Consider the following 27,926-nt stretch of genomic DNA (forward strand, 5'->3'; position numbering starts at 1 on the left):
CATAAAACAACTGCTTGAGTTGAGAATAAACAAACACAAATAGTACTTCATATTAGTAAAATCTAAAATTGCATGCGAATGGAATCATTTTATATTGATTATACCAATAATACAACTTTAGGTTGAGTGAGGAAATTATATATAGTAAAAAGGGGTATAATTGGAAATAAGGTTGTCCAAAATTAATGACTGTTTTTAGAAATGGGGTGCACAAGTTGCGAGGTGGAGTTTAGAAAGAGAAAAGAATATCAATGCAAAGACAGTGGTAAGGGGCCCCACGAAGTTGCCGCCGATATTTTAAGAAAAAATCGCCGATGTCAATTTTATCATCGTGGAATCCGTGATCACTGCAAAGACTACCCGCACGAGTCACAAATACTATTGTTCATTTTCATGTCATTGTCCGGATAGAGGCCGTTAAATGAATAATTTGTTTATAAATTATTTTCTTTTTGTCAGCATCTACCTAAACGTAGATAAATTGTATCGAATACAATATTGATATTCAATCTAAATTAGTTTTTCCCAACTAACTAAAAGCACGGGACCGACTTAAGGAGACGGTGAATAACTATAAAACAAAGCCGTCCGCTTAATAAGAAATAATGTATATAATAGTAATAATAATGAAGCAGGGGAAATAGCTAAAAAAACAAAGCGAAATAAGCATAGATGGCAGACAAGTAAAAGCCAAAACATGAGAATTACCTAATACCTACCCACTCCGGCACTCCGAATTCCTATCGGAGCAACTGAGTGAGCTCAAATTAGTTAGACAAAACTTATTTGTTATTAAAACCTTTGGGTTTTTATTTTAAACAGGTCACAAAGTTAGAAATTATGCTTAAATTTAGATAAATTTATTATTGATTTATAATTTATTTGATATAAAAATTAAATATAATAATATATCAAACAATCTTCTTGAGAAAATTAGAAATTATAATCAGAAAAAGATAGAGGACGAATGAGATGAAGGAAGCAAACAATCTCCTTGAGAAAAAAAAAAGCAGACAAGCTGGAAAAGAAGGAAATGGGAGGTGGGGCAGATCATCAGAACACATATGCATGTGCCTCCCTGTTTTTAGCTGGAATGGGCATCACATCTTTGTATTGACAGCTGCTTTATTTACACAATTTCCATACATTATGATTATACTTACTACTTACAGTTACAGTATTAAAAATTTTAAAGATTTTTAACAATTACTTTCCATTGTGCTCCCTGCTCATTTTAGATACGAGATCTTAAAGTGAAATTACAAATTTATGAAGATATTGACGGCGAAATCATGCTATTTCATTTTTAGAAATAGATCGAAATTGTAACATAGACTCGTGCACGACTTTGAAAAACAATTTGAATTATATGTTACTCGTAAATAAAGGTTTTTTTTGCAATTGGACCCTGAACCAGAACTACTGGCGGACCACCAACTTTAGTCGGAGGGTGCTAGACAACACATTAATGAGATTCAAACTAGTACAACAAAATCAAATCTGGATCCTCGTTTCACTGGGCTTTCAAGTTTCCTCCCTTCTATTTAACTCGTTAAGAGGTCGTTTGGTTCGAGCTTCGCTGGTATAGGTACTCCCTCCATTTCAAATTACATGTCCATTTTTAAAGAAAAAATTTGTTTCAAATTAGTTGTCCACTTCAATTTTCAATGCAAATTCATAATTTCAAAGTCAATTCTACTCCACATACTTCTTATTTATATTTCCTAGATCGAACTCATACCACATATTATCATCATTTAATACAATTGATTTGTGAAAATTCACTTTTTTTAAACTGTGTGATTTTTTCAAAGTGGACATCTAATTTGATACGGAGGGAGTATGAGTTTTGTTCATTCCAAACCCATACATGGTGTTTGGTTAAAAAAAAATTTCATCAAACCCACAAGGTATGAGATTTTCATACCCGAGTGAGGTGGGTATGAAACATGGGTTTCAGACTTTCAGGAATCAAATTTTTATCTTTTATTTTCATTACTATCTATATCATTTCATTTCATGTAAATCATTAACTTAAATAACAGATAATCTATATATAATTACCCTGGGCCTCTAAAGAGAAGGCCCAAACGGGAAGTTTCTTATCTGAGCAATTTGTAACTCCGTGTTCTCTCTTTCTCTCTAACGAATTTGCTCTCTCATATGCAGGCCGTGTTATGAGTGGGCTTTTAACCACTAAGCAGCTGCATTAACCAGACATTGGGGGTGTGAATTCCAGTGCGGAAGAACAAGAGGCTCAGGGGGTAAAAGTACTTAATGATGATCAGCGACTCAGCAATCAAGAAGCCTCCCAGCCAGTGGTACCAAGTACAGGTGGGGGTATCGAGAACCTGGGGAGCAACTGTGGATCTCATGACGAAGCATATCTTGACTTGGAGGACTTGTTTGGTGGTGATTTTTGGCCGAATGTTGACAATCTGTTGATGAATGACCCAATGTCCAAGGGTGATGCATCTTTGAACTTTGAGTGAGGTTTGTTTGATGCAGCTGGTTCTTGGTCAGATAAAAATTTGGAGGAACCAGGGTGTGTTTTGAGTGAGAGAGGGGAGTAATTTTTATTTTCTAAAATAATAAATAAATATTTTATAATATTTAGTCAAAGATTGGTTAATTTGATTTCTAAAAAACCGAAACGTACATGTAACTTGGGACGGAAGAAGTATATAAGAGCAAATAAACTGTTGAAACTACTAAAATCACAACTGAGAATAATACAATCTACGAGTTCGGCTTTGAAAAAGAATTGACAAGTACTGAGAAGAAATTACAGAACACAGATAATTTCCTCTGACTAAATCCAATGCCTGATGTATATTTCCAGATTAGCTGAGATACCAGGAATGCGAAGCGGCAAGAAGAGCAGCCCCAATTCCTGAGCCATCGTTGGAATGCTCACAGACTATGTGTTCTGCGACTTCATCATCAAGCAACTCTTTTAATGTAGCTTCTAAGCACTCACGATATGCAGTATAATGTTCATATAAACCACCATCCATAGCTATAACTGTCTTCTGTGAATCTCCATCTTTGAAAGAATCTCTACCCGTTTTCTTTAAAATGCCCAAGATTCCAGCAGCAGCAAGTCGGGCTCCACGTCTGGCAACAATATCACATAACTCAACCACGACCTTCCTCACCTTCAGAGTAGTGTTGGATATCTACGAAGAAACAAAAGAAAAAATACAGTAATTAAATATGAGCACATAATAAACAGGTTGGCATATAAGAAAAGATGCTGGTTATTAAGACAGATTATATTTAATCTAATTGCAATTGCTCCAAAGATTATAAGCCTTTTGCCAGGTTTTGTGGGGGGGTTTTTCCAACATAAAGTCAAAAACTAATGCATACCTCCAATATATCCTTCAATTTATTTCCCACCACCTTCAGATCGTACGATGTATCATGATGCATCGCAGACATGTCAGGCGTCCTGCATATAGCAGAAAGGGATGCAAGATGCAACTGCTCAGTGTACAGTATATGATGCTAGTATGACTCAAGCAACATTGATTCATGTTAAATTTATAAGAATTAGGTTAATGAATAAAGAATTCAAGCTAGAAAAGCAAACAATAAGACAAAAATAAATGGAAATCTGTTTGGATAAACACCTTAAAATAAATGGAGTCCTTAGTTTTGGTGGAACAGTGTCACCAAATAGGGCAGATTCCTCAGCCATCCTACATAAAACTCTGCGAACAATCTCTCCCAGATACATTCCAGAGGTTAACTTCTCAAATATCTACAAAATGCACAGAGAAATAAAAATAATGCACTGAACAATTGTATTGCAAAAGCAGACTGAACATGTATATATATTACTACTGGACAGTCTACATGCATGCAAAATATAATCACCTGTTCACCAGGGTTTAGACTTTCAGCATCCAGTTCATTATCATACTCTGTTAGAGGAAGATGTGATGACCTAAAGTTGCCCCATTCCATATTTATAACCTAAAACATGAAGGAACCAGAAACTCAATCCCTGCCACACATCACAATATCGTAGCACCTAAAATTCTAAACATACGGCAAAGAACTGAATTTAAACACCAACAGCGCTGACCAAAAACTGTTTACCATCTCTCCTGATTCAGGTTGAGGGCCATGCCATTTAGGTATTGCTTGAGAGCGTTCCACATAAGCTGCATTAGTTCCGGTGCCCATTATAACTGCCATTACAACATCCTTGTTGGTGTACCTACCCCCAGCTAATGTGCCAACTGTGTCATTGACCTAGTGACAGCATTAGAAATTAAAACCAGATCAGATCAGAGAGATGCCGAGGGATTGACATAATGCTGTGCCATGGTATACTGACGAAAGACAATCTATGATGCAACACTAGAACTTACCAGAGCAGACACATGCATTTCAACACCTTGTCTTTCCATGGCACTTGATAGTTCGGCTACCACATCTTTGCCAACCTACACCAGGGAAACTAACTCGATGAGGTCCACAAACGTAACTACGTAAGGCAAAAATTAGCCAGCACATGTTGGTCACAAGTATATATCATTAGTAATATGTGAGCTAAAAGTTCAAAATAATTGATCACGTCTGCAATAAACTAAAAAGATGGCTGATATATAATATACATCACCCAGATTATGTGACTTGTGGCATATAGTTTTCTATCATGTTCATGATATCAAGAATAAAATCTTAGCAATCCAGGCAAGTCGTTTGTCTGGGCTACAAACGACAAGCCTCTCACATTGCGCAGCCCTGTCCTTATTTCTCATTAGAAAGCTGTTTCATAGGGTTCAACCCCGTTACCTAGTGAATAAAACAGAAATGCACGGCACAATAGTCAGAAATGCCCAGATACCTGACTGTTGTGCCGAGCATGAGTCATGGCCTTCATTCATGTCATACACATGTATCTACACAAACATCTGTCTGACCAAACTATTGTAATACACAAAAGCTTTTAGCTTGCTTCTGGATAAAGATTGATTTTGATACAAAGAAAAAGGGTCACAGAACCAGCACTAACCGCATCATCAATAGAGAAACCTTTGGTCCACCTCATAAGCGTCCCAGAAACAATTGAATTTTGCATCACAGGAAAAGAGAAGGTGAAACCTAATTCCCTCTTTCTACCATCAGGAAGTTGAAATCTGTCACCTTCTTGAGCAACAAACTTTGCAAGTTCGGCGGCAATATAATCAAAAAGCTCCTGGAAGATAAAGCGTAATCCATCTTAGTCTCTCACACTCTTCAGTGACTCTAAAACCGGCAAGCAATTAACTTTAACCAACAACACTAACCTGTGATGTCCCAACCATCAAACTAGGAGGAATCGACAACTCCGCAAATTCTTGATCAACAACACCACCGTTCGTCCCTCCCAACTGCACCCGTAACACCCGGAAATTTGTTCCTCCAAGATCCAAAGCATAATATACACCTTCCTCAGCACTAGAACAAAATAATCCACACACTAAAAACCACCCTCCATAATCATCCAACATACACATCTCAAAACAAAAAAAAAAACTTCCGAAAGAAAACCTAATCCCACACCTCCCTATCAACTACTTCTACCCCAACCAACCAATCGTTACAAAACCTCCACAGAACACAGATCAGCCCTATTTAATAAAAAGCCATAAACTTCAACACTAGACATAACACATTATACATAACACTTTAAAACACAAGATACAATTAGTTAATTTTACGTTATTTTATCATTCAACGATCATCAAATAAAATATAAACAATAACAAATTTCATAATTACAATTAAAAAAAAATGCAAGTAACAGAGTGTAGTGTACGGACCCAGTGGGGAGATTATCAACATAGCTGATGAGCATTTTGAGTTTGCTGCCGCCTTCCGACGCAAGTCCGGCGTGCATCTCCACCGTCATCGCATCCGCCACCTGTTTCAATTTCGACTCAGGGGTCCCACACTTTTCTTGAAACTCCTTTAAAATCGCAGCAGCTCGTGAAGACTGGCTCGAATTACGGAGCTGGTGGCGCACGAGCAGAGCCACCGCCGCGCACACGGCGGCGCCACCTATGACCGCCGCTGTCACCGCCACCTTCCCCATCAGCACTCCCCAATCACAATCACTAACAAACAGCAAAAATGAAATCAAAATCAAGAAAAGAAATGAAACTGAAATTAGCTTTATATATGTGTGTGATTGAGATTGGGAGTGTGATTTGATTTGATTTAATTAAATAGTACTAATTAATTTTATAAACACGTCACAACTCACAAGTAGACACGAGTTCTTGGGAGTGTTGTGATGGTAGTTAAAGGTTAGGAACAAAACAAAACAAAGATAATTAGAGATAAATTAGGTGAGGATGGGAGTGATTAAGAAGCAGTAATTTATTAATTTAAGGAATCTGGGCGTCAAAAGAATTGGAATAACACAGTCTCATCCATTTCCGCTTTGCAGGTATCTTTCTTTTTACCGTTGCATACAGCTGTATGATTCATGTCCAGAGTGAGATTAATATGATTATTCCGTGGGAGTATCTGGGGATAAAATATTATCGGTTTTTCTATGGTGTGCCCATGGGCACACATTAAGCACCAAAATTTATGAAATTGGAGGGTTTCTATTGGCTTACCTTCTTTAATAATGGTGGACCCCCTGCAGTTACAACAACCACACCAATCAAAACCCTCCATTTTTATTAATGTTAGTGCTTAGCATGTGCCCATGGGACTGTCCCACTATTGTCCAAATATAATTTTGTAGATATTATAGATATCTTACTCTTTATAATATTATTATCTTTTTATGATATAAGAATAAGAATTATTATGGGATATAATTCTTATTCTTATCATCTTATTTGTTAAGATATTCGAATTATTTTTAAGTATTTACTATCTATTTCAAATTATTTTTTTCAATAAGAAAATTAACGAATTTTTATTTTGAGTACCTGCAAAATATAAAATTAGCAATAAAAGATCAGAGATAGTATCATCAAGATATCTATTCTGATCTCGATTTTATTTAAAATCACAACTTAATTTATCGGAATTCACATATTCGTATATGAATCACATCGAGACTTAATAGCTTTTTAGACGATTTAATTTATTTTATATAATTTGTTATCCAATTGAAAGAGATATATGTGTTTGTGTGTTTTCTGATATCTTGATAATAAAATTTAAATGTGTGAGAAAAAAAAAGGGATCTTTTTAAAAATACCCATCTGTAAAATCATTTTTTTAAAAATACTACCATCTTTTTCATTGTTTTTAAAAATACCTTTTCATAAAATTTTTTTTTCAAAAATACGATTTGCAACTGTTGCAACTTCATTTGCAACCTTGGGCGGCGCAGCCGTAAAAGTTGCAAATGAGGTTGCAAAAGTTGCAAATAAAAATGGAAAGTTGCAACTGTTGCAACTGTTGCAACCTTGGGCGGCGCAGCCGTAAAAGTTGCAAATGAGGTTGCAAAAGTTGCAAATGAGGTTGCAAAAGTTGCAAATAAAAATGGAAAGTTGCAACTGTTGCAACTGTTGCAACTGCAATTGCAACTAGTTCAACTGAAAACTGTAAGTTGCAAATGAGGTTGCAAAAGTTGCAAATGAGGTTGCAAAAGTTGCAAATGAGGTTGCAAAAGTTGCAAATGAGGTTGCAAAAGTTGCAAATGAGGTTGCAACTGCAGTTGCAACTTTTGCAACCTCAGTTGCAACTAAATGCAACTGAAAACTGTAAGTAACAACAGATGTATGGTGTGCCCCTGGCGGAGCCATTAGATTACAATAGAATCAACTGAATGCAACCATATGCAACCATATATGCAATTACAAATCCTGATTTCAAGTTCCAGTTTTCAAATGTCGTTTTCGACCTCATTTTCGGAATCGATATATATATATATATATATATATATATATATATATATATATATCGATTCCGAAAATGAGGTCGAAAACGACATTTGAAAACTGAAACTTGAAATCAGAAATTCAGTTGCAGATGAAGTTGCAAAAGAGGTTGCAACACGGCTGGCTAGTTGCAAATGAGGTTGCAAAAGTTGCAAACAGTATTTTTGAAAAAACAATTTTATGAAAAGGTATTTTTAAAAATAATTCTGGAAGGTAGTATTTTTGTAAATAATTAAAGAAAAGGTAGGTAGTTTTGTAGATTTCCCAAAAAAATACCCAGTAAAATATTTCGTTCAATCATTATGAAGCAAAAAAGATTGCTAAAAATACATGACTTGCAGAATACAAACAAAATCCGAATATAAATATGATATAAACTACAATTGATATTTAAATTCAACAAGGGTGAATATAGATCTTAATTTCTTGGATATTGAATTGAAATCACCGTTCTTTTGATTACATTCGAACTTTTGGAATATAATCCGCACTTCCAACCCTATAATAATTGTAATACTTCAGGCTTTCTAATATATATCTAAGCTCTATGAATAATAACAAATCAAGCTCTTATACTACTTTTAGACTCTGTTCTAAAAATCGCTGATTAATCACGATTAATCACCGATTAATCCCTGTTCCGTAGCTCGCCGAACTGATTAAATCTCCGATCAATCCGATTAATCTCCGATCAATTCAATTAATCCCTGATTAATCCTTGTTCCGTGACTTCACCGATTAAGTCCGATTCCCGCTTTTTACAACACTGCTTTTAGATAACTGCATATACCGGCAACAATAGTGACCAGTATAAAAGTGATATTTTTTTTTTTTTTTGACAGAAGTATAAAAGTGAAACTTAAACACACACAAACAGCAAAGTGCTGGGGAACATATCATACATCATTCCAACTTCACAAAGGTAACCATTGTACTAAAAGGAAGTTAACACAAATATGAAACAAAGTCAACTCCTTGGACAATCTTGTGGGTTATAAACAAGTTCGATCCCCAACTACCTCATTCTACAAGAGAAGATCATTGCCTACAGGCTACAGCCCCGTCTGATGCATATGTTTAGCTAAAATTGTACAAAAGATGCCCAACTCGACCACTCCTCTCCCCACTTCCGTCCCAGACCGGGTTCAGAAGCAGAAAGAAAAGAAAAGGACAACTACTACTATCATCTTCCACGTAAAAGCCAGTGCAGCTTCACTCTATCCACAAGTATAATATGCATGCCTGGAAAATAGAAAACAAATGAAAGCCAGCACCTGACATAGATCTTACCACAATTGCTGACTTTCACAGGGGACTTGAATAAATCTTTAAACTCTGATGTGCAGGTTACTGGACTCAACCTCCTGTAAAAAAAAAAAAAAAGGCAACAAAAAACAAAGGAAAGAAAGCAGTATAAAAATATATATAATAAGCACAATCCAAAAAAAATTAAGTAATTAAGATCAAATGCACATGCCTCATTAACAGCCCCTGGCACAGGATATCAAAAAGCATTATCATCAGACACTATAGCCCTCTGAAGAGCCATACCTAGCTGCATGAAACAAAGCAATGCATCATATGTAAGCATTAGTAGGACAGCTATCTCACCAAATCTAAATCTAAAAATGTTTAAGAGCAATACCGCCAACACTTGTCAATTATAATTTCTGGCTTATGTATGCATAAAAGAGAAAAAATATTGTTTAAGATTTACAGAAGCGAGTTGAACTTAAATTTAAGACCTCCAACTCGTCCTTTGAACCACTTTCAGAGACCTTCCCATCTATCGCACATCCATCATGCATAAGTAAGCCAGATTCTGACTCACATGAATCACCATGCGGAGATACCTGACTGCTGCTGCAAAGGATGCTGCCAGGATTGCCTTCACTGCTTGATGCAGGTCCTCTATCTACTACGCATCCTACTTCACTTGTAAGGCTTGTGACAACACTTGAATTTGAAAGACATCCATCAACTCTTCCGGACATAGTTTGCTGCTCAGATTCAATTTGCCTGATAACCAACTCACTATCACCTTCAATCTGTTCGGCCCTTTGAGTTCCATTTACTTCAGCCATTTCTTCTGTTCTTGGAACCTCACTCTCCAGTGGCGAACACTCTCTTGGTGCATGTGTGTCAACAAAACTTACAATATCAGGAGATGATGAATCACACTTCTGAGGGCTTGCACTGCATTGGCGCTTTTCTGGACTGCCTTGCACATTTGCAGCATTAAACTGCCTTCTCCTTCTTACTTGTCTTCCAGCAGATCTCGGCCTGCAGGCTGCAACCTTCATCTATAGGAGAGGATTGATCATGATGCTGCCTAGGGGGCCGACTTCGTCTATAGCCATCTGGAAATACAAAAGAAGGTATCCGCCTTCTACAAACATGTGAGACAAAAATTTCCATTCCTGGCTTCCAGAACACATACATATTCACAGAATGCCGAAATTCGTCAACTGTCCCCCGTATATCAAACTGCTGACCTTCTTGTATTACCTCACCTTCTTTTCTTTGCAATCCCATAAAAAAGGCAGAATGGGAACACTGCCTTGATGAATCAACATACTCATGGGGATACGGATGACACTGCAGCTTTCCACATGTATCTCTCTCAATCTGCACAAAAAATACAGAAAAAATAATTCAGCAGCAAGACATAATGATGTTTCCTCCTCATTTTTGCTATTGCCTTATGAGCAGAGAGCTGAAACTAAGGTTGATCACAGCTCCACCGCCGATTAACATGTCAAAGTGGAATAATATTACCATCAGAGTCAACTGTCTGAGTCGGGATTCGACCCATCCTTTCCATGCACGCAAATCATCCCCATCAGCCGCAATAACGTCTACCTGCAAATAGTTCTTATAGCTTTCGAAGAACATATACGGCTCAAACAACGCACCCCACTGTGACTTATTCAGTTCAATCTCCTGGACGTTGACATAACATCAGTAAACCACAAAACCAGTATGCTACTGTACCAAAATATGTAAAAGCCAGTTACTACCTCACAAATGTTATTACCAAAATGGAACTGCTCCATCATCACGCGAAGCGTACTAATTGAGACATTGTAGCTGGAATTCATACATGGGTAAGCGGGGGTGATTATTGGCATATGATGAGTTCTATCGCGAGGATTTTTACGAGGATCCCATATAGAAAAACCAAGCTCATCTTCTTCTATCGCACAAAGCATTACTGGATTTGGCCAACGCCACTGAGTGTATACCCTAAAAAAACGAGAAACCAGCATACTGGGAATGGCATTAGGATACATCTGAGAAACCTTAGCTACAAGAAGAGCCCAGTTAACACCGCCAAGAAATCCAGTGACCTGAGATGAGGGTAGAATATGATCAAATCTCAAGCACTAGAGGGTAGACTTAAAACACCTGACACAGACAGATTTGTACAAAGACTACCATGCTTACATTTGAATAGACACCACGCCTCTTCGCCCAATACTTTAGACAGCGGAGCGTAGTGCGGAAATGCTAAAGTTTTAAACACAGGAGTTAAAACAGCAAATAAGCACTAAAATTAAAAAATTAACACAAGCACAAACAATTAAGCAGCGACAACCTCGACATTTGGTACGAGCTTAAGTATCTGATCAGCAACCCTGCAGCCATTTAGAATACGAAGAGTTGTCTCATCAACATTGTACAGAACAGAAACATCAGAAATATCCAAGTCCTGTTCATGGTTCAGTAGCATTTTTATATCAGGAACGGCATATGCCACTAAAATAAAGCTAAAACAAGGGGAAAAAAATTTAGCAAGGCATGTCACTTTTCAGCTTAATAAACCAGTTGAACCTAGCCCCACAGAGAGACTTGAGTTGACATCAAATCTGCATATGTGCAGAAAAAATAGGACCCGCAATAAGATTGCAAAGCCTATAAAGTGTATTCCAATAAAAACTAAGAAAGTAAAGTACTGAAGGACGCAAACTGCGGAAGTAATTGACCAAACTAAAAGGTTGACTTAGTGACATCGTTCTATCAGGACTCTACCGATTGTTACTTCGTAAGTAATCAATTTATTATATAGACAGTATCACTCTAATGAATTAAATACTATGTCGATGAACTACAGTGAGTAGTTGGTCAAAGTTAGTTGACTAAGCTGTACAGATACTAGAATCATGTGTAATCTTTTTCTGCCTCCAGATGACTAGGACTCCTTCCGAATGTTGCATTACAATCTTATTTCAAATAAAGTTTTCTCATTAGGAGTTACCACTAAACCACTTCTTCATTCTCTACATTTTATTTAATAGCTCTCTAACTGTGCAACTTCACCCTAAGTATACCTCTGCAATTTTCGCTGTTCTCATAATCCAACTTTAATTCCACAACTTCTGAAGTGCGGAACCATAAGTTCCGCACACATTTCTCCATTGAGCTACATGAAGTCTAGGTCGGAAAGAAAATAAGAAAAAGTACTATGTATATAAGTTATTTCAATTAACTCACATCTGGTACAACCAAAAGAGACACGCTTGCATAAAGAAGATCAATTGATATTCCATCAAACTTAAATTTCATGACTGGGACATGAGCATCGGGCACAGGCTGTAGTTCAGTAACTTCTTCTATCTCCTCCAAAATGTTATGTAATATAAAGAAAAAGTCCTCCTGCAAGTCCAAACATTACATTAAGACATACAATAGTGATATAGGCTGAGAGGATACAATAGATAATATCTCCTGAATATCATTAATTTCACAAATTACCTCTCGACTGACATAAGAAGGTCCTACACATAGTGTATCAATGTCTGCTCCTGGACCATGGACCTATCAATTATATGTTACCGCACGGCCATAAACATTAAACGGGCACCGAAGCAAAAAGGTATCCAGGGGTGTAAGCGCAAACATGTTGGTTGGAGCAAAGCACTAGATACATAAAACTCAATATATACATGATAAATTTGATATTAAAAATTGTACAAGGGATGATAAAACAAGTCGTAAACAAAATCAATGTAATTATATAGAGCCGTAATAGAACTTATGTTCATAAAAACAAAAAAATGCACTAGTGACTAAAGCACGTTCATTTTACAGACAAATTTATTCTTGTTCAACATCTAGGATTTTCATAAAGATCATAATTCTTATGATACTCGACACCCCTTATTTTTCCACATGGATCTCCTCCACATCAATTAAATGCCTTTAAAATTGCTCAAGAGCCATGCTTCCCTTTATTAGTGATATTTTAGGATCCATTTAATTATGACATATAATAATATTTTATTTATCTAATTCATTTCTTCATATTATATCTTTATCTTCTTTTTGTTCCTATGTTACTTCCTATGTCCCATAATTCTTGTCCCTCCACTTTTTCATAGTACTTTATTTTTATGATTTCACTTTTCGTATAAATATACGAGTGTTGAACACCTTTTATACAACAATTTGAAAAAATAAAGATTGTGTGCAACTCTTCTTTTTCAAATGTCATGTCAAGCATGCAAAAGTCTACTTGACAAAAATTATGAGGAAGAGATTGCTTCTTTTAATTTCTTAATAGTTTTATGCGGGCTGCCCCTATATAGTTTGGGGCTCGAGACTGCTAAATCAAATTTAATGACTACATGTCGAGTCTCCACACTTTTGTCCAACTTTGGATCAATATCATAAATCTTAGATTTTCAAACCAGGAATAAGTAATTTGTCCAAGTCTGGGTAACATAGTAAGGAAAACAACTTAAACAAACAAGGAATTAAGTAGAGCATAACAAGCTTATAAAAAAAATCAACCATCTTGGAAGTGTAGCAGAGACAAGCAGCATATATAGCCAGTGGCATTACCTGCTTGGAACAACTGTGGGCTCTTGCCCCCTAACAAAACAAATAGAGATTGACGAGAGTTTATGTGAGCTGGCACAGCTTCAAAAATACTTTTTCACTTTCTTATCATCTTATGAATTAATCTCGAAGAAGATACCAAGAGAGAGGTCACAATAGAACAAAATGGGTTATATAAATGGCCTTATAACAATTGTAGTGAAGAAATCTGTCTCAACTTTCCCGATATAAACAGATCATGCATAATTTTTTTTGCCTAAGATACTTTAATTTATACTATTTCGTATTAAACAGGCTTAAGTAAGTTCAGGGGATACACACCATTAACATCCTAAATTCTAGCCTTTAGGAATCATAAAATTTAAAGAGAGTCTTTTGAATGCAATTGGATATTCTGTTCACTTTCGACCATAACCCAACCCGAAAACTAAAATATAGGGACACCAAACACAGATGCAAGAGATAACAACATGCTTACCCCTAGCCGATAGGAACCAAAAGTAAAAATGACGGCATTAGCATCCTCGACCATCTGATCAGTGTAGCCTCGCAAGCGGGTCAGTTGCTTTACCCAATCTATGACTATCTATAAATATACGAGAATGAGCAAATTAATATATAAGATAAATGCACAGAATCTACTACTGAATTTACGGTACACAAGTAAACAGATTCAATCAAATATTTGAGTAAGTAATACCATGACATGATTAATTACCTAGATAAAATATTCAATTAATTTCCAAAAGCATTAAATAGAGCCCAGCAATCCAATAGTATAGGTTAGAAAAACGAATGAAAAGTTAAGTGGAAGAGATGAAATACCTTGCGAATACGAGTAAGAACATGTTGGCGTTTAGAAGCTTCTTCAGGGGTTTCGTACAATTCAGCATCTTCCAGAAGCTTTGGCACCCAAAACATCGAATGTTAGCTTAACCAATACATAACTTAGCAGTGGCCATTGTGTATGGAGAGAGAGAGAGAGGGAGGGAGGGAGGGAGGGAGGGAGAGAGAGAGAGAGAGAGAGAGAGAGAGAGACCTTCTGAAGATGATTGTTACGAAGAAAGTCAGATTGAGTTGGTCCGGTGAGAGAGAGGGGCTTGGTAACACCGACGGGGTGCTCGACCAAACCCTCAGAAGCCATACAGAGTATTTATTTATGTGTATAGTTGAGGTGGAATAGTAGAAATTAAAATGGGGAAATTAATTAGACAAGAGAGACAGAGAGAGGAAGGTTGAAAGAAACCCTAGATCGGCAAAAGGGGAAATTAGAATGAGTGAAACCCTAATTTTAAGAAGGGGGAAGTGTTTGATCTGAGAAAGACGGACTCAACCCAAGTCCGACGCGTCCTATAACTTTTCTGGGATGAGCTTCCCGATTTAAGATTTAAGATGTTACACTTTATTTTGCACAATTTAATATGCAACTTGTTTAAATATTATATATTTTAATTTATATTATAAAATTTAATTCAATATCATAAATTTTTTAACTATAATTATAATTATTGATCGAATAGTTTAATATTTCGAAACACTTTTTTACATTTTAAATGAAGAACAAAGTTCCATGTAGTACACATATTTACTGTAGTACCGTAGACTAGAGATGCACAAAAGATCTGTTCGGGCCAGATCCAGACCGGGCCAAAAAAATCCGGATTTTTTTCAAACCAGATCGGGCCGGGCTTTTTTAAAAATCGGGCCGGGCCGGGCCGGGCTTTTCCAAAAATACTAGGCCCGGTTTAGTTATAAAAAGCCCGGATTTTTCAAAAATCCGGATTTTATCCGGGTTTTTTTGAAAATATTAGGCCTGTTTTAGGCCCTCGGGCCGGGCCGGGCCAGACCGGGTTTTTTTCGGATCGGATTTTTCAGATTTTTTTCCAGATCAGATCAGATCGGATTTCAGATTTCAGATTTTTTGAACATCTCTACCGTAGACCACGTATGTTCTGCAACTATAAAATGACATAAAAACATTGCAAAATGTGTTATTTTGCAAATCATGTTCTATAAACATCATTATTTTGTTAAAAATTTTGACAATCCTAAACATTCTACAAGTTAAATAGTGAAAAACACATTATTCTGCAAAACATGTTAAGTTTGCAGAACATATTTATATATTACAGAACATATGTGTTCTACTTGTCAAACATAAATGATTTTCAATATTTTTCATGAAATAATGATATTTATAGAATTTATTTCACAAAATAACAAGTTTCATACATTTTGCAATGTTTTTATGCCATTTTATAATTGCAGAACATACGTGGTCTACAGTACTACAGTAAATATGTGGACTACATGGAACTTAACTCTTTAAATGAATATTTAAAATTCTAATACATTATTTATATCTTGTTAAGCCTTGGTTTGATCAATAAACTTTAAGCGGAATTTTATCAATTGATCATTCAAATATCGGATAAGTTAGATCAGACAACAAACAAGATTCAAATAAATGTAGCTCTTATTGATCACTATAAAATTATTACAATACTCTTTTAAGAAAAACAACGTTCTGAAGAGCTGTTAGGTTAAACAAATATTACTCGTGTTGTACTTCTTACTCGTATGTGTTTATATAGTACACAGCTTTTGCAATTACTAACTTTATTTACTCTAACAAAAATATAGATTTATAAATATGTTATATTGTATTAATCTTTTTTCTTTACTTCTCAAACTCAATCTCCAGATAATGATTATATTCGATACTAATCAAGTATCCGCTTACGGATGCGGCCATCAGTTTCTGTCAACTGTATTGTTTCTAGCCGCGCTTCATTATGATGATATCCTGATGCATAAATGAATCTTCCTACTTAACATATCCATAATGAATACATCTAAAAATTATAGCGTAACTGAAACAACCCGGGTCAAATCCCGAGTCTTTTTCGAAAATCGGGTCAAGTCCCGAAATCCGAATCCGAAAATAAGCCGAAATAAACTGGCTCAATTGCAACAACTTGGGTAATCCACAAGCCCACCACAGGCCCCCAAAAGATCATGATTTTTTGGTGCAATTAGTAGTAATACTTATGCTTATAAACTGAACTAAAGTCTCCACACGACTCGATGTGAGACTGGAGTGTTATAAAATCTCCCACTTAAATTCCTGACGCCCTCATCAGGCCGAAACGGATAGCCCATAGGCCCAGATCGAACCTCTCTAGCCATTGTGGGATAATACCGGCTGGCTTCGTGTCCCCGCCTCCGGATCCCTGTCCATTGCGGGATAATACCACCAGCTTTCGTGTCCCCACCTCCGGCAACTTGACGAATCAAGTTTTCGAGAGCCTGCTCTGATACCAACTTTCATTTTAGGAATTATCAGACTTGCTTATTATCGTTGGAATATATTTAGTGCTCTGTTTGCAGGTTTTGGATTTGTAGGTAATCTCTCGTCTTAATTTAAGATAGGGGGTGTTACAGTAACAATTTTTAAAAATTCGATAGAAGCCTTGGATATTTAATCATAATAAATATTATATGATCTAAACTTCTTTTTTTTTGAAAAAATATTATATGATCTAAACTTGAAATTTATTAATATCTCGCTTAAATAATTGATTCAGAATATACTTTTGTTTAAGATTTAGAATTCAATAATACAGTAATATAAAAGCTGGATTTATTATAGATGACTATGTGGGTGTTTGTTTCCCGCTTTTAAGCCGGGCTTCTGGTTTATAAGTTAGAAGCACTTATTTCGTACCGTTTGTGTAAAAAGTCAAGAAGCACTTATAAAAAGCTAGGAATGCTAGCTTTTGTTTCAGGGCTTCTGCTTATTTCCCAAACACTTTAATCACTTATAAGTCTTAACCTGCTTCTAACTTCTACTCCACTTTTTTATTTTAAGCAATAAACACTTATTTTAAGGTCACCCAAACGTCGCTATGAATTCAACATTTAGGATCGCTCTTTTCTCTTTCTGCTGGCACACTACCAGTCTGCAGAACCAAGTTGATATTCATGGCGAAGACGTCGTTAATATTATCATGTTTCCATGCCAATCCGTATGACCCAAATCACAGTTCATAACCCATAACTTTTGTGCACCATTTCAATTTTATAGATTTTTATTATTGCTCGGTAGTATTTTAATGTTCATAAAATATAAATTTATAATTTAGTTTAAATGTTCTAAATAAAAATTTAAAATATAAATATTTATTCAAAAAACAACTTAAAAAATTAATTATAAAATTATATTTTACAAAAATATTCAAGCGCGCGTCTCTTCTCTTCTACGACTCACGTAAATCTTACTAGTGCTTTTAAATATTTGATGGAAAAAGTGAAGTTTCCCAGGCCAAGGTGCAGAGGTTCATGATTTGACTACGTATAACGGCCCCATTCCCATGTACAAACTGTCGTACACTCCTAAATTATTCTTTTGTTTTCATGCATGTGATTTTAGTAACAGAATCGAAAACAAATTTGGCAATGCGTGTTTATTGGATTTATCCAAATTTTACAAATTCGTTATAGGATTTAATCAAAGTTTACAAATTTGGTATTTATACCACACGCTTTTGTATTTGTAATCAATTTTTGTACCAACGCCCGTATTGAAAAAGACTCTTTCTCCACTTTTTGGTATTTAAGGTTTTGTTTTTTCCTTTTAAGAGATTCAATCAAATAGTGATTATAATATATAAATGACAAACTAATCATGATAAAAATATAGATATTCATTATATCATGGTTTAACATTTTTTTTTTCATTTTCATGTATTTTACGTCAGAGCCACTTTTCATAAAATATAAAATAAATTAAGAGGAGTGCACAGGTGACACTTGGACATGTGACTATCTGGCGGGGTTTTATATCAAACTGACCACATCAAAATTTCTCACTTTACCCCCTATTTAATTTCGGACTCATTTAAGTCACTATAAACCAAATATATATCATTTTACCCACTTCACTATTCATATTTTGCCACTTAATCATTTATCAAAAATCAACCGCTTGTTTTTTTACTACAAAACCACTTCGAGTACTTTCATAATTGTCTCTAGTATTTATCAAAATAATTTGGTAATTTTTAAAACAACATAGCTAGGGTGATCATATAATTATATATTTATAACTTTATATTTTTTAAACTACATAGTTATGTTGTTTTAAAAATTCCCAAATTATTTTAATAAATATAGAGACAATTATGAAAGTACTCGAAGTGATTTTGTAGTAAAAAAACAAAAGGTTGATTTTAGATGAATGATTAAGTGAAGAAGAATGAATAGTGATGTAGATAAATTAATATATATTTAGTTTATAGTAGCTTAAATAAGTCAGAAATGTTTCTATATAAACCTCTAAGAAGCTGACGTCTGCTTCATCGATCACCACCATCTCTCTTTCTCCACTTTTAGAATCTGCAGAAACCTATACCAAAGAAGAGCCTTGCTAAAATCGAACCAAAGTTGAAGTTTTGTAGTAACAAAGTGAAAATGGGTTTCTTCGATATTCTCTAGCAAGTAGCAATACAAACATATCTGGTTCTAAATTCGAGAAAGCTTCAGGTGATCACTTTCCCGAAAGCAAACGGTATTTTGGTCTTGAGAATTTTGGTAATACTTGCTATTGCAACTCTTCTTTTCATATATCTCTTCGTTTTTTTTGTTTGTTACTTTCATTTTCTGATTTATTTTGAGTGGAATCACGAAAAGTGTTGACTTTAATCTTGTTTGTTTGCTTAATCCTTGTGTTTTGTTTGGTTTCGGTTTTTTGGCGATTTTTCGTGTTACAAATGAGACGCTTCATTGTTCGTTTCGTATACGACGAGCCAACTTGACCGATAGCATAGCGGTGGAGGCCGATGATGGCGGCGGCGGCGGTTTCGGGACGGGATCCAGTTTCAGAAAGGAAAGCACTAATTGTGCCTTAATTGAAGGCATAAATTGTGCCTCGTAATTGAGGCTCGTAATTGTGCCTCGGGGTGTTAATTTTGCCTCGTAATTGAGGACGTTAATTGTGCCTATTTATTAAGGGCGTAAATTGTGCCTCTTTATTGAGAGCGTTAATTGTGCCTTAATTAAGGACATTAATATCTTATTATTATGCCTTAATTAAGAGTTTAATTGTCTCAATCATGAGTTATCATGATTGTGGGAATTTTTTATTTAATCTGTTAAATATATCGACTTATATTCTTCTTGTTTCTCTTGTTTTATTATTTTCAGGATTCTTGGAAGAAGACCGGTTTTTCTTTTCGGACATTAAAGTTTTATTGTCTAAATTTCCCCGGTCATCTTGCATGTCCGACGGTTAGATAATAAGCTTTCTTGAATTAAAGAATTATCACGGTGAATTGCCGATGCTCGTTGAGATTTATTCTCATTTTCAAAAAAAAAAAAAAAAAAAAGTCAGAAATGGGTATCTCAAGTGAGAAATTTTGACAAAATGGATGGCCCCAGATATGGCGTGGCTTAATAAATTAGCACATCAGTTATTCAAATGGAACACTTAACACCCAAGTGATAAAAGTCAATAGTACCCGTTATGAAAAGATCAATAAATCTAGCATCTGTTAAGGAGATTATTTTGGCTGATTGACAGCTTCCATCTAACTGAAAAAACCCCATCAACAAAGTCTTAATTTTGTGATAATAATATCTCCTCATTTCAGTCTTCCACAGAAGAAAGCTATCAACTTCGTTTTGCTAAATTGTATTTAATGGCGCACAGTGAGCCATCATAAGCTTTCCTGGAGACCCACCTTCTTCATTTGTAAGAATAGTAAAGTTTCTCTCAGAAATCATTCACTTTTTTGAATTTCAAAAGGTGGGTTCAATTTTTTTTAATTATATTTCTGATTACTACATTTCTCGTTTTAACTCTGGTTTAAATTGGTTTATATATATATTCACTTATATGATATAGATTTCTGTGTTCAGATTTTTTGACTGGAGAATCACTGTAGTTTGCATGTTCTGATGATTATGCTTTTGTTTGAAACTTTGAATGCCTCAGTTTCTACCTGGAGATGATTACTTCCTTTTTTGTTTGGTAACTTTTTGAAATTCTTGGTTTTGCTGATTGGTAACTTTGAGTCCCCTATGCAATAAAATAATGTGGAGATTTTGTGTAATCTGTTTCTTTATGTGACACCCTTTTGTCTTTTAACTGAATTTCCCATGAGGTGGTGTCAGAACAAAAAAAGATTCAAACTTGGAGAAGTGAAAAAATTAATCTTTAGCTATGGAGTCTTATTTGTAAGATTCTGATGCCTTCTGTTAGCCTTTTCTACCACACCCTGTACTTGTTCTCATCACCTCTCTGCTCATAACAACATGTTAAGATTCTTCTGAGTATCCTCATCACTTTTCTTTCAGTTATCTACACTTGCCTTGTTAATTTCATTTCACACTTGTGTGTTATAGTACTAGAGTATCTTTTACTTTGTTCAGAATACAGTTTATAGTTTAGTTTCTGCGGTGAAAGGGAAGATGGGGAGAGCTACCAGATGGTTGAGAGGCTTATTTGGGATGAAGAAGGAGAAAGCAAATGCGGATAGTTCCAATTTGAGTGACAAGAAAGACAAGAAGAGGCAGAGTTTTGCTGTGATTCTTGAAGATTCGGGTTTTGTGGATCAAACTGCAGCGAAGAATCATGCAAGTAATTCCACTAGTTCAAAATCTTATACTTCTGAGTCGGGGAAAGAGCAGAATAAGCATGCTATTGCTGTTGCTGCAGCCACTGCAGCTGCGGCGGATGCTGCTGTTGCTGCAGCTCACGCGGCAATGACTGTTGTTAGACTTACCAGCCAGGGGAGAGGAGCTGTGTCTCCTAGTGGCAGAGAGATATGTGCTGCGATCAAGATTCAGGCCGTCTTTAGAGGTTTTCTGGTAAGCGAGCTTCACTTTGGTTGATCAAGTATTTCCTAATTTATTTTTGTTTTAGTTAAAATAAATAAATAGAGTAATCCTTATCTGTCACTTGTTCAATGTGTAAAAATTAAAATCACCGTTTTTTATACCCCAATTATGAGAAGGTCTTAACATTCAAGTATCCAGAAGCAGCAGATTAGTCATTTTGTTATATGTTATGTCGAGATCTTATCAACTTACGAAATCCTGTTTTATTGGATATCTTTGAAATTTGAAATTTCGCAGGGATAACATTTCTGAAGTTTATAGGTATCCTTTTGGCGGTAATCTTTGTTTGTCACTGTTTCCTGTTTCCTGCTGATCTAGCTTGTTTGTTTCTTATACTTTGCGGACTTTATGTGTGCATTTCTGGATTATATGAATTTGTAAGTTTTGTTTTTGTACACAGTGTGTTGTATCTTATATTCATTATCTCGCAGTCTCGGAAAGCTCTTCGTGCTCTAAAAGGGCTGGTAAAACTACAAGCTCTTGTTCGAGGCTACCTTGTGAGGAAGCGAGCTGCTGCCACTCTTTACAGTATGCAAGCTCTTATAAGAGCTCAGGCCTCTATCAGATCTCAGAGGGCTCGTCGTTCTTTCAAACATGAGCAGCATTGTCAGCCAGTTACCCGACGCAGAAAGTCTGCAGTAAGAATCAATTTCCATTAATTAGAATTGCTACACTTTCTCAAATGTCTTGTGCTAAATATGTACTTTCAATGATTATTATGTATGTCAGGAGAGGGTTGAGGACAGAAATGAATTCCATAGCAAAACGCTTTCAGCTTCATTTGATAACAAATATACAGCCTTCGAAGAGAGCCCCAAAAATGTTGAAATTGACACATTCAAGCCAAAATCAACACCTCGCAGATTTCCAACATCTTCACCAGAATCTGGGGAAGACCCATATTTCCAAAGCAGCAGTTCTCCTGCTCCATGCGCCCTCCCTGCTCGCGTCTACATCCCTGATCATCGACACGTACAAGAATATGATTGGAGTTTCATGAGTGATGAGTATAAGGCTTCAACTGCTCATAGCACTCCGCGTTTTGCAAACTCTGCCTACTCAAAAATTCCAGCAACACCGCCCAAGAGCCTATACGGTGATAGCTTCTTCAGGCCATACTCAAACCACCCTAGTTACATGGCGAACACGCAATCTTTTAAAGCAAAAGTAAGGTCTCAGAGTGCTCCGAAGCAAAGGCCAGAACTCGGGCAAAAGAAGAAGATGTCACTAAGTGAAATAATGGCATCCAGATCCAGCTTCAGCGGTGTTAAAATGCAACGATAATGAGTAGATCGAATATACTAGTAAATCAAGTTGTCAGAGAAGCTAGATTATGAACATCTTTATTTTCGCATTGTTCTTCACCCTGAAACGCAGCAGAATAGAGCGGAGAGTAGTTGGTGTATATTATTGTCATAAGTTTGGTTGAACCAGTGTCACGAAATGAAAACGGAGCGTTTTCAGTAATTGTCATTTTGTTTAGAACCAGTCCATCATCAGAACTCTGGTTCGACGGAATTTTATTATTGCACTGCTATATTCGCACTTTAGGCTTCAAGGTATTGCTATGATTCATAACCTGAGATTTTATTGAAAGCTGAACTCATCAATTTAACATCAGCAGTCCCTTCAGGAGCTAAAAGTAAAAACTGGTTTGACTGCAACATTATAGTTTGCGCTTACATCAATCTCTAACATTTCGTGCAGTGTGCAGATAAGGTGTAACTTATTCTCTCTCCGACACTATTTTTAAATTTCAGAACTATCCTCCTCCTTGCTTCTTACATTATTAACACAACCCACTTCCCTCCAAAATGGCATCATTTATATAAACTGGAAAAATAAACAGCACACAAAATTTAAACGATGCTTTTAGGGATTAGTAGACATAATATTAATCAAATACTTACAATATTTTTAAAACTATAATATAATTTAAAGTGTAAAACCAACTCCAATATAATAGTAAAGTGGAGTAAAACTTGCATCAAATATTGAATGTGTGATGCCAAATTTTATGTCAAAACTACATTTAGTATAAAGAGCTGGATGGTCCTCGACAAGTACTTTATGTTTCAGCAGACCACCTAAGTAATCACATGATTAAACAATGTGATTTTACTTTAAAGTATTCTGTCCCTTCTGTTTAGAACATGGTTTAAAGACTCTTAGCTCGAGGAAAGTGAGCCGTTTGTGGTTGTTTTAGCGGCTAAGCTCTCGTCATCAAGATCTTAATTTCAAATTTATATACTCCTAATTTAGATTATTTGTTGCTTGATTCGAGGTTAGTTAATGCAGTAATCAGAAGTTTTAAAACTTCAGATCTGATGAAAATCTGATTAGGATCATTAGTCAATCTCTAAACTAACGGTCTCTTGCAAGTTTGTACAATCTCATTGAACTGGCCTGGCCTTTAAAAAATAAACTTAAAAAGAAAAGTCTTCATTACCGAAAACGGAATGATACAAAATTAGCAAGTATTTGTGGACCTGTTCTCTATCTCTGGACTCTGCCATTTTGAAGCCCAATCCAACCAAAAAGGACCACCAAAAGCCCAACTAAGTAAAGCACATATTAAAATCCTATTTGATCATATGATGTACCGTTGGTTAACGTGATCGGACTTCAATTCCGAACCACAGTTCAACGCTACAAATCGTTTATTACCATTTAAACTAAACTCTTTCTGTAATTTATTTCTATCCATAAATAATATAAAGAATATCATCGAATATATGTCGTAATTTTTATTAATTATAAATCTCACTCCCTTGAAAAAAAATGGAAGGTTACATGGAATGGAATACTTGAGATTACTTGGATCCTTTTCTATTGGAAAGAGATGAAGAAGAAAGCAATCCCCTTGATTTTTTCTTTGAAATAACGGGCTTCGGAAGATTGTATAATTTATAATTATTTAAACCACCTCCGTAACTTTTGCATCCATTCAATAACTTTCTCCTGTTGTTGTAAGCACTTTCTTTCTTTGCAAGTTCCTCTATGCTTCCCACCCTTGATAAACAGGTGAATGATTGTGATTTTCCTTCATAAAACTTCGATAACCCTCTCCTGATAATTAATAATACCACGTAACGTTAGAAATTACGAGATCTCGACATATTTGTAATAAACGATACGCAGACGTTATCTCTGCTCCAAAAAATAATATAAACTATTGTTTTGAGATTGGAATAAATCTTGAAATTGTTTTGCGATGTATAAAGTAGGAGCTTACTTGAAGGGTAATTGGGACATGAGATCCGACAAATCGTACAAAGATCCACTTGAATTTGCAGATGAATACGACGACGATGATGCATCATCGGACGTGTCTAATGAAGAAGATCCATCTGAATTTGTCGAAGCTATCCCGATTGACGACGATTTTTCCGACTCTTCGTAACGTTCTTTTTCAATCAAATCCCATTTCTCATCTCTCGTATTTCTCGAAAACCTTGATTGCTCTCCACACGAGCCTTGAAACAACTGCTTTTTACCTTGATCATGAGCCATTGATATCATTTAATCTATGTAGTTGTAATCTCCTTCTTGTTCGAGAAAGATGATAATCCAACTTAAAAGGTGATATAAAATTTGACGAGGTGAAATAGCACTGAACACAGAGACACATAGAAATTCAATGGAAACCAAGTCTCTTATAGATGATGAGCTGAAATATGTTTGGTTTATGGGGAGCTATGCAAGAAACTTTATAACCATACAATGGCAAGTCACTGATAGCTAAGAAGCAAAAAACCTAATCCACACATTATTCAATGCATGCATGGCCCCTTGCCAATTGCCATTGTATGGTTATAAAGTTTCTTGCATAGCTCCCCATAAACCAAACATATTTCAGCTCATCATCTATAAGAGACTTGGTTTCCATTGAATTTCTATGTGTCTCTGTGTTCAGTGCTATTTCACCTCGTCAAATTTTATATCACCTTTTAAGTTGGATTATCATCTTTCTCGAACAAGAAGGAGATTACAACTACATAGATTAAATGATATCAATGGCTCATGATCAAGGTAAAAAGCAGTTGTTTCAAGGCTCGTGTGGAGAGCAATCAAGGTTTTCGAGAAATACGAGAGATGAGAAATGGGATTTGATTGAAAAAGAACGTTACGAAGAGTCGGAAAAATCGTCGTCAATCGGGATAGCTTCGACAAATTCAGATGGATCTTCTTCATTAGACACGTCCGATGATGCATCATCGTCGTCGTATTCATCTGCAAATTCAAGTGGATCTTTGTACGATTTGTCGGATCTCATGTCCCAATTACCCTTCAAGTAAGCTCCTACTTTATACATCGCAAAACAATTTCAAGATTTATTCCAATCTCAAAACAATAGTTTATATTATTTTTTGGAGCAGAGATAACGTCTGCGTATCGTTTATTACAAATATGTCGAGATCTCGTAATTTCTAACGTTACGTGGTATTATTAATTATCAGGAGAGGGTTATCGAAGTTTTATGAAGGAAAATCACAATCATTCACCTGTTTATCAAGGGTGGGAAGCATAGAGGAACTTGCAAAGAAAGAAAGTGCTTACAACAACAGGAGAAAGTTATTGAATGGATGCAAAAGTTACGGAGGTGGTTTAAATAATTATAAATTATACAATCTTCCGAAGCCCGTTATTTCAAAGAAAAAATCAAGGGGATTGCTTTCTTCTTCATCTCTTTCCAATAGAAAAGGATCCAAGTAATCTCAAGTATTCCATTCCATGTAACCTTCCATTTTTTTTCAAGGGAGTGAGATTTATAATTAATAAAAATTACGACATATATTCGATGATATTCTTTATATTATTTATGGATAGAAATAAATTACAGAAAGAGTTTAGTTTAAATGGTAATAAACGATTTGTAGCGTTGAACTGTGGTTCGGAATTGAAGTCCGATCACGTTAACCAACGGTACATCATATGATCAAATAGGATTTTAATATGTGCTTTACTTAGTTGGGCTTTTGGTGGTCCTTTTTGGTTGGATTGGGCTTCAAAATGGCAGAGTCCAGAGATAGAGAACAGGTCCACAAATACTTGCTAATTTTGTATCATTCCGTTTTCGGTAATGAAGACTTTTCTTTTTAAGTTTATTTTTTAAAGGCCAGGCCAGTTCAATGAGATTGTACAAACTTGCAAGAGACCGTTAGTTTAGAGATTGACTAATGATCCTAATCAGATTTTCATCAGATCTGAAGTTTTAAAACTTCTGATTACTGCATTAACTAACCTCGAATCAAGCAACAAATAATCTAAATTAGGAGTATATAAATTTGAAATTAAGATCTTGATGACGAGAGCTTAGCCGCTAAAACAACCACAAACGGCTCACTTTCCTCGAGCTAAGAGTCTTTAAACCATGTTCTAAACAGAAGGGACAGAATACTTTAAAGTAAAATCACATTGTTTAATCATGTGATTACTTAGGTGGTCTGCTGAAACATAAAGTACTTGTCGAGGACCATCCAGCTCTTTATACTAAATGTAGTTTTGACATAAAATTTGGCATCACACATTCAATATTTGATGCAAGTTTTACTCCACTTTACTATTATATTGGAGTTGGTTTTACACTTTAAATTATATTATAGTTTTAAAAATATTGTAAGTATTTGATTAATATTATGTCTACTAATCCCTAAAAGCATCGTTTAAATTTTGTGTGCTGTTTATTTTTCCAGTTTATATAAATGATGCCATTTTGGAGGGAAGTGGGTTGTGTTAATAATGTAAGAAGCAAGGAGGAGGATAGTTCTGAAATTTAAAAATAGTGTCGGAGAGAGAATAAGTTACACCTTATCTGCACACTGCACGAAATGTTAGAGATTGATGTAAGCGCAAACTATAATGTTGCAGTCAAACCAGTTTTTACTTTTAGCTCCTGAAGGGACTGCTGATGTTAAATTGATGAGTTCAGCTTTCAATAAAATCTCAGGTTATGAATCATAGCAATACCTTGAAGCCTAAAGTGCGAATATAGCAGTGCAATAATAAAATTCCGTCGAACCAGAGTTCTGATGATGGACTGGTTCTAAACAAAATGACAATTACTGAAAACGCTCCGTTTTCATTTCGTGACACTGGTTCAACCAAACTTATGACAATAATATACACCAACTACTCTCCGCTCTATTCTGCTGCGTTTCAGGGTGAAGAACAATGCGAAAATAAAGATGTTCATAATCTAGCTTCTCTGACAACTTGATTTACTATTAATTTATAAACTGTTAATTCGTATTTATTTTAAGTATATTACAGTTTTTAATT

General features: G+C 35.5%; 2 protein-coding genes, 1 long non-coding RNA gene and 1 pseudogene across 5 annotated transcripts; 2 read left to right on the top strand and 2 right to left on the bottom strand.

Annotated features, from left to right (window-relative positions):
* Positions 1-2,685: 2,685 nt before the first annotated feature.
* LOC108209997 (hexokinase-1) lies at positions 2,686-6,480 on the bottom strand. Its single transcript, XM_064088032.1, has 10 exons — positions 6,263-6,480; positions 5,820-6,113; positions 5,304-5,454; positions 5,030-5,212; positions 4,383-4,457; positions 4,108-4,263; positions 3,883-3,981; positions 3,636-3,766; positions 3,373-3,454; positions 2,686-3,179 (listed from the first exon to the last, which is right to left on the bottom strand). The coding sequence occupies exons 2-10, from the start codon at positions 6,089-6,091 to the stop codon at positions 2,844-2,846; spliced, it is 1,485 nt and encodes a 494-aa protein (XP_063944102.1). The 5' UTR covers positions 6,092-6,113; positions 6,263-6,480; the 3' UTR covers positions 2,686-2,843.
* Positions 6,481-8,770: 2,290 nt separating this feature from the next.
* LOC108209103 (nuclear poly(A) polymerase 4-like) lies at positions 8,771-15,132 on the bottom strand (annotated as a pseudogene).
* A 5,099-nt stretch (positions 15,133-20,231) lies between these two features.
* On the top strand, positions 20,232-23,111 carry LOC108206589 (protein IQ-domain 26). 3 transcript variants are annotated; one of them, XM_017376939.2, is made up of 4 exons: positions 20,232-20,550; positions 21,177-21,614; positions 22,076-22,282; positions 22,374-23,111. In XM_017376939.2, exons 2-4 carry the CDS (start codon positions 21,216-21,218, stop codon positions 22,926-22,928), a joined length of 1,161 nt encoding a protein of 386 aa, XP_017232428.1. In that variant the 5' UTR covers positions 20,232-20,550; positions 21,177-21,215; the 3' UTR covers positions 22,929-23,111. The 3 variants fall into 3 exon arrangements, with proteins under 3 accessions (XP_017232428.1, XP_017232429.1, XP_017232430.1); XM_017376940.2 differs by having other exon boundaries at positions 21,184-21,614; XM_017376941.2 differs by having other exon boundaries at positions 21,216-21,614.
* A 2,274-nt stretch (positions 23,112-25,385) lies between these two features.
* On the top strand, positions 25,386-26,451 carry LOC108206590 (uncharacterized). Its single transcript, XR_010289167.1, has 2 exons — positions 25,386-25,938; positions 26,105-26,451. It is a non-coding gene; the product is annotated as an uncharacterized LOC108206590 (long non-coding RNA).
* Positions 26,452-27,926: the final 1,475 nt, after the last annotated feature.

Source organism: Daucus carota, chromosome 2 (assembly GCF_001625215.2).
Source record: "Daucus carota subsp. sativus chromosome 2, DH1 v3.0, whole genome shotgun sequence".
Taxonomy (NCBI): Eukaryota; Viridiplantae; Streptophyta; class Magnoliopsida; order Apiales; family Apiaceae; genus Daucus; species Daucus carota.